Raw genomic sequence first — 15188 nt, 5'->3', positions numbered from 1 at the left:
TTTTGTCAACCCCCCCTCCAAAAAAAGCTCCCCTTAAAGCTGTCAACATGTCTTGATAGAGGCAAAAATTTCCAAAAAATTGTGTCAATGTCCAAACACATATGTACCTGACTGTATCATTCAATTATTATAACTTGCTCTTTCATGATTATGACTTTCTATCTAATTATGACTTACCATCGCATTATTATATCCTACCATGTCATAATCAAGACTTATACTAAGTTAGGACTTGAAATCTCAGTATGACTTGTTTCATTTTGTAACTTAAAACTTCACAATTATGAGTTAGTATTTGAGATGTTCACTGGAAGATAGTAACATCTAATTATGACTTAGTATTTCATTAATGTAACTTACTATTTAATAAGTGTGACTTTCAATTTATTTCTTTTTCTTTAGGCCTTCATATTTTTTATAACTTACTATTTCATAATTATGACATTTTAACTCACAACTATGACTTAACATCTCATGACATAGTATTTCAAAATTTACTGTATAATAATGTCAATGACTTATAATGTCTCATAATTATGATGTAACAAATTTTAATTATGACTTAAAATCTCATTATTACTTAGTATATCATAATTATAACTTACTCTTTCATAAGTATGACTTATTGCCCCATAGTTAACATTTCATTATGATTTAGCATAACACTATTATACCTTATGTTTCACAATGATGACTTAAAATCTCATTATGACTTAGTATTTCATTAGTATAACCTACTCTTTCAAAATTATGATTTACTGTCCCATATTTAACATTTTATTATGATTTAGAAAATCAATATTATACATTTTTGTTTATTATGACTTACTGTCTCACAGTTAACATTTCATTATGAATTGATATACCACTATTATACCTTGTGTTTCATACTTAGGGCTTAAAATCTCGTTATGACTTAGTATTTAATTATTATAACTTACTCTTTCAGAATTATGACTCACTGTCTCATAGTTAACATTTTATTATGATTTAACATACCATTATTATACCTTATGTTTCATACTAGGGCTTAAATTCTCATCATGACTTAGTATTTCATTATTATAACCCATTCTTTAATAATTATGACTTACTGTTTCATAGTTAACATTTCATTATGATTTAACATACCACTATTATACCTTACATTTCATAATTATGACTTAAAATCTCATTATGACTTAGTATTTCATTATTATAACCCACTCTTTAATAATTATGACTTACTGTCTCATAGTTAACATTTCATTATGACTTATACCACTATTATGCCTTATATTTCATAATTATGACTTAAAATCTTATTATGACTTAGTATTTCATTATTATAACCCACTCTTTAATAATTATGACTTACTGTCTCATAGTTAACATTTCATTATGACTTAACATACCACTATTATGCCTTATAGTTCATAATTATGACTTAAAATCTCATTATGACTTAGTATTTCATTATTATAACCCACTCTTTAATAATTATGACTTACTGTCTCATAGTTAACATTTCATTATGATTTAGAATACCACTATTATAACTTATGTTTCAAAATTATCATGACTTAAAATCTCATTATGACTTAATATTTCATTATAACTTACTCTACAACTCATGATTTAATATACCACTACTATATCTTACAATTTAGTAATTATGACTTATCTCATCCTGACTGGCTATTTACTATCTCATAATGACAGTGTCTTAACTTTATGACTTAATATTTCAGAATTCTGCAGTACCACATGTCAGCTATGAATTAACATGTCCTATACAACTTGCCATCTCTGAAATACAACTACATTTTTCATAAGTTTGATTTATTTCCTAATTATGAGAACTCCACAGAATGAGGGAAAACAATAACGGTGTTGTTGTTGTTGTTTTGTTAAACTGGCAGAAAGAAGCTTCCATACATCAGGTTGATCTGTGTGTTTGATTATAAAAAGGATGTGAAGTCAGTCAGTTGTGTTCAAAGACGGTTCTGTCATCTTGAAAACAGCTGTGGAATTCACACGCAGGAACAGAAGGCGAAAGGAATCGAAAGCTTTACATATCTTCTCCAGAAGCAAATAAAAAAAACTTGATCTCCCCCCCCCCACACACACACACACACACACACACACACACGCAGGAGGAGGAGGAGGGTTGTTGGTTCTTACCCTCTCCCCGCTGTTCCTCCGCAGAGTTCCCACGGGCAGTTTCAGCATCATCCGGCGGGTTCTGCCGGGTGTCACGGCTCCGTGGACCACCACCGTGCGCTCCAGAGTGTGCATGTCTGCGGCCGGGGTGAAAGCATGTGCGCGCGCGAGTGGGTGTAATCGGGGTGTCCACGCCGTCCCGTCCAGCCTGGCAGCGGATACACGCGACTTTGAGGAGGCGCGTACGTGGAATCAGACGTGCGTGTCCCGCTCTCTCTCTCTCTTTCTCTCTCTCACACACACACACACACACACACACACATACACACGCACACTCAGCCGCTCCACGCGGTGAATGAGTGAGGGAGAGGAGGCGCTTTGTTTCTTTCTTTACCAGCTCTGACAGCTCCCCTCCCTCTCTCTCTCTCGCTCTCTCTCTCTCTCTCCCCCCCGCCCTTTCCTTCAGTCGGGGGTTTAACCAGGTCACTGCATCAATGTGACGTCATGCCTGTTATTAACATGCACACTTACGTCACGTGATCCCTGTGAATACTCACCCCATCACACACACACACACACACACACACACACACACACACACACACACACACACACACACACACACACACACACACACACACACACACACACACACCCTTAAAGCGGGAGTCACGTGAGAAACCTCAAAAGGAATATGGGATGTTTTGCCATCTGTTTGGGAGATTATCTTTAAAATCCCTGAGTTTTCTCTGCCTGCTCTGTCTGGACGGCACACAAAGACGGAGCGCAGACTGCAGATTGCACCATCGCTGACTTTTGCATCAGGGTAAATTAGCCTGGCATTTTGCCTATCTTGTGCCCTCTGACCTTCTCCCCCCAAAGCGAGGCTGCAGCCCTTACAGAGATGTTTTATGGGAAAGGCTCTTTACGTGTCCGTGGAATCGATTCCGCTGATGACTTACGGCTGCACCGTCATATACACATCATCATCATCATCACTCACTCACCGCCGTGCTGTCTGACTGTGCACATCAATACAGAATTGTCAGCTGATTAACTAAAGTGGATCAATATGCACGTGCATGCACATACCCACCGGTGCGTGCACACACATACAAACGCAGAGACCTTTGTGGCTTCAGCACGGACAGTTAAGAGCCGTTAATTGTTGGCATGTGCACTACTCTGGGATAACCGTGAATTTGCATTGTAATTGAATGACGAGGCGTGTGCACCCTGGAGAAAGCAAATAAATGAGTCTGTCCTTTCCAGGTTATGAACGTGATAACGTCAAAACATCTTATGAGTCTCCAAAATAAATGGGCATATCATACAGGATGGACCCATTTAAGTTTGGTGAACTTTGAAGCACCAGATCAATGGGAAAAGCGCATTTGTTTTCTTTATTTAATATGAGTTCTACTAATCTGCAGTTTGGACTTCCTGGGCATGTTACAGGAAATAATCTTATCATCACATGCATGATGGAAATTACTAGCAGGTGCTGCTTTCATCTTATCAATGTTTCCAAAGCTCAGGTTTGGTGGCTACCAAGGCCACAGAAAACTAAAAATCATGTCCAACATAAGGTTGGCTGCAGCTGTTCCCTCTGTGCTGTGAAACACTTTATTTCTCTTTTTTGTTCATCTTTGACAAATTACCTTATTTTCCAGAGTATAACTCAGCGTTTGTGAACTTGTTTTGGAGGCCCTGCGACTTCCGGTGTCACCGACCGAATGGTCCCCCCTAAAAATCGGTCCGCCCTGCCTTTACTGCGCATGCGTCATTAGCCGCAGTTCACTGATTATCACCTCGTTTCTTCTACAAACTGCACTCCAGTCATCATCTGTCTCAGCGATGGATATCTGAAGCTTTTCTACAACAATCATTTCCACATAAATTCAGCATTATTTCATCAAAAAAGACGGAGGAAGTGATCAGAGAGCCGCAACTACACGAGCTGCTATTTGATGCATTCACTGTGCGTCAGTCATTTCAAAGTGTCACAGAGTATCAACTCGTTTCTGCTTAAAAAGCCCCCCGTTTCTGCTTAAAACTGACTTTAGCATGATTGAAGAGGTTTATCATCTGATGGTTAATAATCACATTAATCCATTTGATGGCTTTGGGTGAAGAGACTCTGTCTCAGATGAGCTGCTGAGCTCCGAAATGATGTATGCGCAGTGGAACCAGGGCGGACCGTTCGGTCTGCAACACCGATGCAACTTATATACTGAAAAATCATACATTAGTTATTAATAACAATAGTAATAGTAATAATAATAATAATATAATAACTATTTATATTTGACTTTCCAGAAATCAAAGCACTAAACAAACTAAACTCCAATAATAAAACAAACATCACAATAATGCAAAAAAATATGATCTTAAAGTCCTGATAATACAGAAAAAGGTGTGACTTATACAATGGAATATACTGTATGTATATATGTGTATGTGCGCTATTTTCAGCATTTAACCTGTGTAAAGGTGAAACCATAGCACATCAAAAACTGTAATATTAAAATGCCACACTCAATCGGGGTGTTTCACAGCATAGTCACCCCAGGAGGTTGCCTATTTTAGCTTTTCCATTCTGATTTGCACCAAACTTGGCACACACATGTAGATGAGTTATGAAATTGCCCTCCTTAGATTAGACTTACTAAATGTCAATCAATGAGGTCAAGATTATACTGGTCGAAGGTCACAACTATAGTTTTTCATCCTGATTTAGCACCAGAATTGGCACACATATGGATGTAGGCTCCTGAATTACCCAGGAAAGTCAAATTTGCCAAAGATCAATCATTGGAGTCAAGGTCATGTCTGCCTGTTTGTTGGCCGACTCCTCCAAGGTTACTTTTGCTGCTTTCTACCAAACTTGGAAAGTCCATGAAGGCTGACCATGAAATTGCCATGAAATGTTAATAATTTATTTTGGCAAAGGTCAAGGTCAAGGAATTTGATTTTCAACCCAATTTTGTCCAAAAGTGGCACACAGGTGGATTTCAGCATTATCAATGGCAAGGTCAGCCACAGGTCAATGAACTGGGTGAAGATAAAAACGAGTGATTGCTGCAACCTTTACTGCCTTCACAACTCCAGGCATCATCACCCTGCTTTTTACACTAGTAAACCTTTTTGAACAACTCCACTCTGTGTCTGAGCCTAGCACTTGTGTCCATCATTTTGTGTTACAAACCCTGATAAAGTGTATGAGATGAATTTTGCCTTTGTGTGCTTTTAATAATAAGTTTTATTTTTTCCCATTTATGTCCCAAATATTACTAATGTTTGCTGATAAATCAGAGCTACCAGATGGGGGATTTTGATGATTTTTTTTCACTGATAGCACTGATCATTTCACCAGATTTTTTGGAGATCTGCCTTCTGATAACTCCAGCTGACACAGAAACAAATGCGAATAATTGCATAACCTCGCTGCAAAATGGAATTTCTTCACACAAGAATACACACACACACACACACACACGCCGTGTGCAAACTAAAACCTGTGCAGCAGGCAGGCAGGAGAAACTCATGTGCAATGGTAATCCCCAGTAAGCATTATTTATTCAATACCTCGGCCCACATCAGCGAGTGAGTGAGCGTGGCCTACATGACAAATATCACAGGGCTATTAATAAACCCACAGATCCAGACTGCACAGATCCAGATTTTACTGATGACATGCTTCAGGAAACATAAAAATAACTTAAACTAAAGATGACTGTCATTACAGAGCAGCTGACGGAGTGACGGTTGTATTAAATTTTGTGTTTCTCCTCCAAACCTGCTGCTTTTCACTTTAATAACTTATAAAAATTTTACAGCCTCAAATTCACCAAGGTGACAAGTTCCAGTTCTCCTGTTCGTCCTGACATGGGGAAGGAAAAATAACATTACTATTTTTGATGCCTCAGGCAAGATGATCAATGGCCTATTTCAGTCAACAAGCCCTCAAAAATAAAATGCACGACTTGTGTGCAAGGTGGAGCATTCTGATGAGCCTCGCTGTACTGGATCAGATCTCAGCAAGTGTCCTCATTGTGAACTAACAGCTATTCATAAAACTTGCAGATGCAACCACAAAAAGTGACAATAAACAAGAAGGAAAAGAAGAAAGGAGGCACTGCTGCTTGCTGTTTATGAGGGAGAAGCACAGTGAGTCTGCGGAGTTTACGTGCAAGTCCATAAGTATGTTAACAGTGGCACCACCATAGTAGTTTTTCAGACATTCAGAGGCCATGAGTAATTAGACAAACTAAATATTAGGATTATTTTTTTAAACACAAATCATCATTTTTACAGCCTGTTTTCTTTCGACAAGTCATAACATACTAGAACGCAATGCTAAAGGACCCTCAGCTGTATGAGCATTAAAAATACAATGTGACCACTTAAAATAGGTCAAGGTTAGCCATCTTTGAACTTGTCCAAGGTTTGTGTCCCAAGAATGCTCCCTGTGAATTTGAAGACCCTGGCAGTAATAGGAATGGAGTTATACTGAGCACAGACAGACGGACGCAAAGTCTTCGCAATACCCGATGCCCATAGTTTGGCTTCGGGTAAAAACTGATACATGAACAAGTGAAGTGGTTCATGAGTGTATAAGTATTATTACACAGAATGCGTGGTATTATTGCAATTGGCTGAAAATGGTTACTTTCAGGATATAAATGATTTGAGTGATCTGAGTGGTTTACTGGGAACCGTGCTGGTTGTGGAGTCTGACAGCAGCAGGAAGGAAGGACCTGCGGTATCGCTCGTTCATGCACTTTGGGTGGCACAGTCTGTCGCTGAAGGAGCTATCTGGTACAGTCAGGGTGTCTCTCATGGGGTGGGAGGTGTTCTCCAGCAGGGATGACAGCTTAACCATCATCCTCCTTTCCCCCACCTCCTGCACTGAGTCCATGGTACTCCCGAGGAGCTGGCCTTCTTAATCACTTTGTCAAGTCTCCTCCTCTCAGCACTTGTGATGCTATTGCTCCAGCATACCAGTCTGTTAAAAAAAAATGGCTGATGCAACTAGAGAGTGAAAGAAGCCCTTGAATTCAAGCTGAAAGTCGACACTATAAAAAAAAAACATCTTGACTGTTTCTTTTTAGCTCCATTTTTTGATGTTGGTGAGCAAAATTACAAGAAGTGTCGCTGTCCAAATACTTATGGACCTAACTGTAATTTGACTGCGTGAGCATGCATGTGTGTGTCCATTTCTTTGTTCACAGCTGTAATATTCAGAAGCAGTTGTGGCCCACAGACATGGTTTTGCTTTAATTTACTGTGATAACCCAGCCAGTGTCTGCCCACGGCTATCTGACTCATCCCTGTGGTCCCACTCCTCGCTGTGTTTGTGAGTGGGCGCGGGTGGGTATGTTTATGAAAAATGCCCCAGAGCTGGACCCCATTCTTGACTCAAAAGGAAGGAGGGGGTTGAATGTTTGTGTTTAGAGGCTCCACAAAATACAAAGGGGTTTCATTACAGCCCGACTACTCAGGAAACCAGACAAGCAACACCACCACCCTAACGGTACAACTCGTGTGTTTCATACAATCTGTGAATGTGTCCATTTTGTTGTGAGCGACTCTTCCCACCCTTCATCAGGCCAGAACCAATCATAATGACTCCTCCACGGGGGAGCATCCACTTCAATTATCCTCCCTTCAGAGGTTGGAAGCGTCTACACGCTCTGAAAGGTAACAGAGAGTCTGCAAAATGTTTGGCAAATTGGAACATTGCGAAAACTGGGACATATTTGTATTTCAGAGAGATTTGGTTGAGCGCAGGGACAGGTCGCCCCGGTCGAACATCTGCCCGCGCTGCTTTATCTTCCGATTTGATTAACATTCTAGGTTTTTTTGCACCAAACCATCGCAGAGAGAAAGTGACGGAACAATCGCAGGGTCATCGAGTGTGCCCTGTTTTTAACCTCAACAAAGATGTGGGTTTAAAAAAAAATAGGAGTGACTGGAGCTCTGCACACTCAGACTCGTACAATGCCATTATGCACTCACCCCATGCCTTAATAGAATTAGTAGAATATATCATTCCAGTGGGCCAATCAGCACTCTATTATGAGCATAGCGGCAGACTTCAGATGCGTATTTTACCCCAGTGAATAGCAGATTTCTGAATTACTCTCTCAAGCCTGCAGAAAGCCTCCTTTGTTTGTGCCGGGCCAGTTGATGACAGAATCTGGACCATTACTATGACAGCAATTTAACACATCTCCATTATCTATTTTATCCATTATCAGCAAAATGAAACCATCTTCTAGTACACTAGATGTTCTTCCTTTTAGACTTTTCATGAATGTATTTGATTCTATTGGGCCATGTGTTGCCAAAATGTTTAATATGTCCCTGTCGACTGGTGTGTTCCCCAGTTCTTTTAAGCATGCTGTTGTGGAGCCACAGCTTAAGAAAGCTGGACTGGACCCTACAGATCTGAAGCACTTTAGGCCAATATCAAAAACCCCCTTCCTGGCTAAAGTCCTGGAAAAATTGGTCTGTGCCCAACTAACTTTCTTTTTGCAGACTAACAACATTTATGACACTTTTCAATCTGGGTACCGTGAGTTTCACTCCACTGAAACGGCTCTGTTGAAAGTGTCGAGTGCCATTATGATGGCCGCTGACACTGGCAAATGCACTGTCTTGGTTTTGTTGTATTTGTCATCTGCATTTGACACAGTTGACCATGGCATTCTGATCAGGAGACTACAGGATCTGGTGGGGATGTCGGGTCCTGTATTAGAGTGGTTTAGCTCCTACCTGGTTGGTAGAACTTTTAGTGTGTCTGTTGATAATGTGATGTCTGAGTCTGCTGACCTTTTGTGGGGTGTGCCGCAGGGCTCGGTTCTGGGACCTATTTTATTTCTTTTGTATATCATCCCTCTCGGCAAGTTGATCCAGCAGTTTTGTGACGTATCCTATCATCTCTATGCTGATGACCTGCAGCTGTACTGCTCCTTTAAAACAACTGAGACCCAGAAACTCAATTCTTTAACCAATTGTCTCACCAAAGTTAAGGAATGGTTCAGTGAAAACAGCTTGCAGCTGAACTCTGATTAAGACTAAAACATTGATTGTTGCTCCGGAGAGTGCCGTGCCTGCTATTAGGCTGCACTTTGGTGAACTGAATAGTTCAGTTAAGGGCAGCCTGCGCAATCTTGGCATTATCAATCAATCAATCAATCAATCAATTTTTTTATATAGCGCCAAATCACAACAAACAGTTGCCCCAAGGCGCTTTATATTGTAAGGCAAGGCCATACAATAATTATGTAAAACCCCAACGGTCAAAACGACCCCCTGTGAGCAAGCACTTGGCTACAGTGGGAAGGAAAAACTCCCTTTTAACAGGAAGAAACCTCCAGCAGAACCAGGCTCAGGGAGGGGCAGTCTTCTGCTGGGACTGGTTGGGGCTGAGGGAGAGAACCAAGAAAAAGACATGCTGTGGAGGGGAGCAGAGATCAATCACTAATGATTAAATGCAGAGTGGTGCATACAGAGCAAAAAGAGAAAGAAACAGTGCATCATGGGAACCCCCCAGCAGTCTACGTCTATAGCAGCATAACTAAGGGATGGTTCAGGGTCACCTGATCCAGCCCTAACTATAAGCTTTAGCAAAAAGGAAAGTTTTAAGCCTAATCTTAAAAGTAGAGAGGGTGTCTGTCTCCCTGATCTGAATTGGGAGCTGGTTCCACAGGAGAGGAGCCTGAAAGCTGAAGGCTCTGCCTCCCATTCTACTCTTACAAACCCTAGGAACTACAAGTAAGCCTGCAGTCTGAGAGCGAAGCGCTCTATTGGGGTGATATGGTACTACGAGGTCCCTAAGATAAGACGGGACCTGATTATTCAAAACCTTATAAGTAAGAAGAAGAATTTTAAATTCTATTCTAGAATTAACAGGAAGCCAATGAAGAGAGGCCAATATGGGTGAGATATGCTCTCTCCTTCTAGTCCCCGTCAGTACTCTAGCTGCAGCATTTTGAATTAACTGAAGGCTTTTTAGGGAACTTTTAGGACAACCTGATAATAATGAATTACAATAGTCCAGCCTAGAGGAAATAAATGCATGAATTAGTTTTTCAGCATCACTCTGAGACAAGACCTTTCTGATTTTAGAGATATTGCGTAAATGCAAAAAAGCAGTCCTACATATTTGTTTAATATGCGCTTTGAATGACATATCCTGATCAAAAATGACTCCAAGATTTCTCACAGTATTACTAGAGGTCAGGGTAATGCCATCCAGAGTAAGGATCTGGTTAGACACCATGTTTCTAAGATTTGTGGGGCCAAGTACAATAACTTCAGTTTTATCTGAGTTTAAAAGCAGGAAATTAGAGGTCATCCATGTCTTTATGTCTGTAAGACAATCCTGCAGTTTAGCTAATTGGTGTGTGTCCTCTGGCTTCATGGATAGATAAAGCTGGGTATCATCTGCGTAACAATGAAAATTTAAGCAATACCGTCTAATAATACTGCCTAAGGGAAGCATGTATAAAGTAAATAAAATTGGTCCTAGCACAGAACCTTGTGGAACTCCATAATTAACTTTAGTCTGTGAAGAAGATTCCCCATTTACATGAACAAATTGTAATCTATTAGACAAATATGATTCAAACCACCGCAGCGCAGTGCCTTTAATACCTATGGCATGCTCTAATCTCTGTAATAAAATTTTATGGTCAACAGTATCAAAAGCAGCACTGAGGTCCAACAGAACAAGCACAGAGATGAGTCCACTGTCCGAGGCCATAAGAAGATCATTTGTAACCTTCACTAATGCTGTTTCTGTACTATGATGAATTCTAAAACCTGACTGAAACTCTTCAAATAGACCATTCCTCTGCAGATGATCAGTTAGCTGTTTTACAACTACCCTTTCAGGAATTTTTGAGAGAAAAGGAAGGTTGGAGATTGGCATATAATTAGCTAAGATAGCTGGGTCAAGTGATGGCTTTTTAAGTAATGGTTTAATTACTGCCACCTTAAAAGCCTGTGGTACATAGCCAACTAACAAAGATAGATTGATCATATTTAAGATCGAAGCATTAAATAATGGTAGGGCTTCCTTGAGCAGCCTGGTAGGAATGGGGTCTAATAAACATGTTGATGGTTTGGATGAAGTAACTAATGAGAATAACTCAGACAGAACAATCGGAGAGAAAGAGTCTAACCAAATACCGGCATCACTGAAAGCAGCCAAAGATAACGATACGTCTTTGGGATGGTTATGAGTAATTTTTTCTCTAATAGTTAAAATTTTGTTAGCAAAGAAAGTCATGAAGTCATTACTAGTTAAAGTTAATGGAATACTCAGCTCAATAGAGCTCTGACTCTTTGTCAGCCTGGCTACAGTGCTGAAAAGAAACCTGGGGTTGTTCTTATTTTCTTCAATTAGTGATGAGTAGAAAGATGTCCTAGCTTTACGGAGGGCTTTTTTATAGAGCAACAGACTCTTTTTCCAGGCTAAGTGAAGATCTTCTAAATTAGTGAGACGCCATTTCCTCTCCAACTTACGGGTTATCTGCTTTAAGCTACGAGTTTGTGAGTTATACCACGGAGTCAGACACTTCTGATTTAAAGCTCTCTTTTTCAGAGGAGCTACAGCATCCAAAGTTGTCTTCAATGAGGATGTAAAACTATTGACGAGATACTCTATCTCCCTTACAGAGTTTAGGTAGCTACTCTGCACTGTGTTGGTATATGGCATTAGAGAACATAAAGAAGGAATCATATCCTTAAACCTAGTTACAGCGCTTTCTGAAAGACTTCTAGTGTAATGAAACTTATTCCCCACTGCTGGGTAGTCCATCAGAGTAAATGTAAATGTTATTAAGAAATGATCAGACAGAAGGGAGTTTTCAGGGAATACTGTTAAGTCTTCTATTTCCATACCATAAGTCAGAACAAGATCTAAGATATGATTAAAGTGGTGGGTGGACTCATTTACTTTTTGAGCAAAGCCAATAGAGTCTAATAATAGATTAAATGCAGTGTTGAGGCTGTCATTCTCAGCATCTGTGTGGATGTTAAAATCGCCCACTATAATTATCTTATCTGAGCTAAGCACTAAGTCAGACAAAAGGTCTGAAAATTCACAGAGAAACTCACAGTAACGACCAGGTGGACGATAGATAATAACAAATAAAACTGGTTTTTGGGACTTCCAATTTGGATGGACAAGACTAAGAGACAAGCTTTCAAATGAATTAAAGCTCTGTCTGGGTTTTGGATTAATTAATAAGCTGGAATGGAAGATTGCTGCTAATCCTCCACCCCGGCCCGTGCTACGAGCATTCTGACAGTTAGTGTGACTCGGGGGTGTTGACTCATTTAAACTAACATATTCATCCTGCTGTAACCAGGTTTCTGTTAGGCAGAATAAATCAATATGTTGATCAATTATTATATCATTTACCAACAGGGACTTAGAAGAGAGAGACCTAATGTTTAATAGACCACATTTAACTGTTTTAGTCTGTGGTGCAGTTGAAGGTGCTATATTATTATCTTGGATAAAGGGATGTCTCTGGAACATCATACGAAACAGTTAGTTAGGAATTGTTTTTTCCAGATCCGGAATATCTCTAAACTTCGAAAAATGGTGTCTTTTGAAGAGTTAGAGATGATTGTACATGCTTTTATATCTTCGCGACTGGATTACTGTAACAGCCTGTTCACTAATAAAAAAAGAACTGGCTCGTTTGCAGGTTGTGCAAAACTCCGCTGCACGGCTTCTGACCTGCACCCACAGGAGAGCCCATATTAGCCCAATACTCAAGTCCCTGCATTGGCTCCCTGTCTCGTTTAGGACAAATTATAAAATCCTGGTGCTTACATTTAGAGCTCTGCATGGGCAGGCTCCGGAATACATCAAGGAACTGATCCAACCGTATGTGTCCAGCAGGGGCCTGAGGTCCTCCAACCTGAACCTGCTGATGGTTCCCCGTACCTGTTTTAAAACTCGAGGGGACAGATCTTTTAAAGCCGTGGCGCCGCGCCTTTGGAATGAGCTTCCCTGCTCCCTTCGCTCGATAGCCTCTGTTGATGTTTTTAAAAAGCAACTTAAGACTCACCTTTTTAAAATTGCATTTTAGCTTGATTTTCTTTTAAATGTTTGTATGTGTTATTTTGTATTTATTGATTTTATTATGTGAAGCACTTTGTGACCCTGGTCTGTGAAAAGTGCTATATAAATAAAGTTTACTTACTTACTTACATTAAATCCTAAATTTTCATAGCTATTTTCACTATAAATTTGCTTAAAAACATGAATCCAACATTTCCAAAGAATGGCCCTGTTTGAAATGATTGCTTTTATTGCCATTATCTTGAGTTCAAGTCTTAATTACTTCATGATGTTGGGGAAAAAAAAGCTCATTTTATCATGTCAGTGGGTTCATTTATATGGTTACTTTCCAGATAACAAAGCTAGTGATGGCAAAAAAGAATGTTTCAGAATGTGAATCAAAATAAACTCTTCAGAACTGGATTGGATCTGATTTATTTTGGCAATAAAAGTATATGTGCATAAAATAGATAAATCAAGCATTGCAGCATTACCAGAACAGGTCCAATAACACAGAAAATCATTTTTGGTTGTTGACTAACATTTGTGACATAAAAAAAATTCTTGAACAACTTTCTTAAAACAGACTTTAGTCTGTAATATAAAAAGAAAAATATTTGCTTTTGTGAAATATTCACAATATCTCACCACATTGACATTTCTTTTGCAAATAATTCATAAAAAATAATGTGCAGTTGGCACTGCAATAGATTATCATACTGTACAAAATATATCCCACCCAGTGACCACTGGGAAAGCCCCCCCACCCACAATCAGGTATAGGAAATGAATGAATGAATGGTGTGCAGTTAAAATGTTCTCATGGCTCTGGTGTAGAATTCTAAAGTTTGTATGTCTGCATTTATTAATGTGTTGCTCGTTCATGGTACAGGGAGTCCCAAACAGGAAGTGCCAAATTTTGAGTCCACAGTAAAACAGGAAACATCAAATATTGAACATTTCTTCCTGGATTGACAATAGTGGAGATCTCGTGAGAATTCAGTGGAAAGTTGACACTGAAACAGGAAATGCCAAATGTTGAACACTTCTGGGAACGCTAAACTGAGAGGCGGTGTGCACCTTGACATGTCTTGAGATAGGTCAGTGACTATTTAGCGTGTAAATTACATGTAAAAATAGTTTGATCTCTGAAAATAAGTAAGATGAAGGGTTTTAGTCATGCTAATGCTCCCCTGAACCATTTACTTAAAATAAAGTCTGAAGTACCTAAATGACATGGTGAGATGGTGAGGAACTTCAAGACGTGAAGCTGATCTTTGACACAACTTCAGTTGTTCAACAGCAAATAAAGAAAAATGCTTAAAATGGCGGTGGGATTAAGAGGGCTGTAGTTGGGGGGTCTGGGGGGCAAAGCCCCCCTGGAGCTGAAGGATTTTAGCCATGCTAATGCTACCCCAGAAGCATTTACTGAATAAAGTCTGAAGGACCTAAATGACATGGTGAGAGGGTGAGGAACGTCTAGGCTTGTGATAAAGTAAAATGAAAGAAAAGAAAGAAAAGAAAGAAAATAATAAGCACTCCCCCCCCACTGCTGCTAAAGGATTTCAGCCATGCTAATGCTACCCCCAGAAGCATTAACTGAAAAAAGTCTGAAGGACCTAAATGACATGGTGAGATGCTGAAGAGCTTCGCTCGTTCATGTCCGCGACACATACATATTAGTGTATACCTTGTTTTACATTATAATTTTGGATTAAGACTTATTTCATTTGGATTTATTGTGTACAAGGAGTAATCACATGTATTTAGTATTTTGTATTAACAAAAAAAACCTTTTGTACTGTGCTAGCACTGAGATGGTTTCTCTTAATTGAAACATGTTATTTTCAGACAATATTCTCTCATAAACCTCTGAGGTTGTTGTTGGAATGGATACACAATCAGCCACAATGAATGAGGGACCATTATACAGTCCAATAAATTAGGGGTCCTTTCC

At 39.5% G+C, this 15188-nt stretch overlaps 1 protein-coding gene across 3 annotated transcripts in view; it reads right to left on the bottom strand.

Moving 5' to 3' along the window:
* The window catches only part of frmd4a (FERM domain containing 4A), a 241423-nt gene that overhangs the window by 156427 nt on the left and 69808 nt on the right, over positions 1 to 15188 (bottom strand). Inside the window, exon 1 of one of the 3 annotated variants that reach the window (XM_034176650.1) lies at positions 2164 to 2511. The exons of the other annotated variants lie outside the window; for them this stretch is intronic. Within the exon in view, the coding sequence (XP_034032541.1) occupies positions 2164 to 2277 (114 nt within the window). The 5' untranslated portion in view covers positions 2278 to 2511. Of the gene's footprint in view, positions 1 to 2163; positions 2512 to 15188 lie in introns of those variants that run through there. 3 annotated transcript variants of the gene reach the window in all.

Source organism: Thalassophryne amazonica, chromosome 8 (genome assembly GCF_902500255.1).
Source record: "Thalassophryne amazonica chromosome 8, fThaAma1.1, whole genome shotgun sequence".
NCBI classification, from domain to species: Eukaryota; Metazoa; Chordata; class Actinopteri; order Batrachoidiformes; family Batrachoididae; genus Thalassophryne; species Thalassophryne amazonica.
This window is presented reverse-complemented; position numbering and strand designations above follow the sequence as displayed.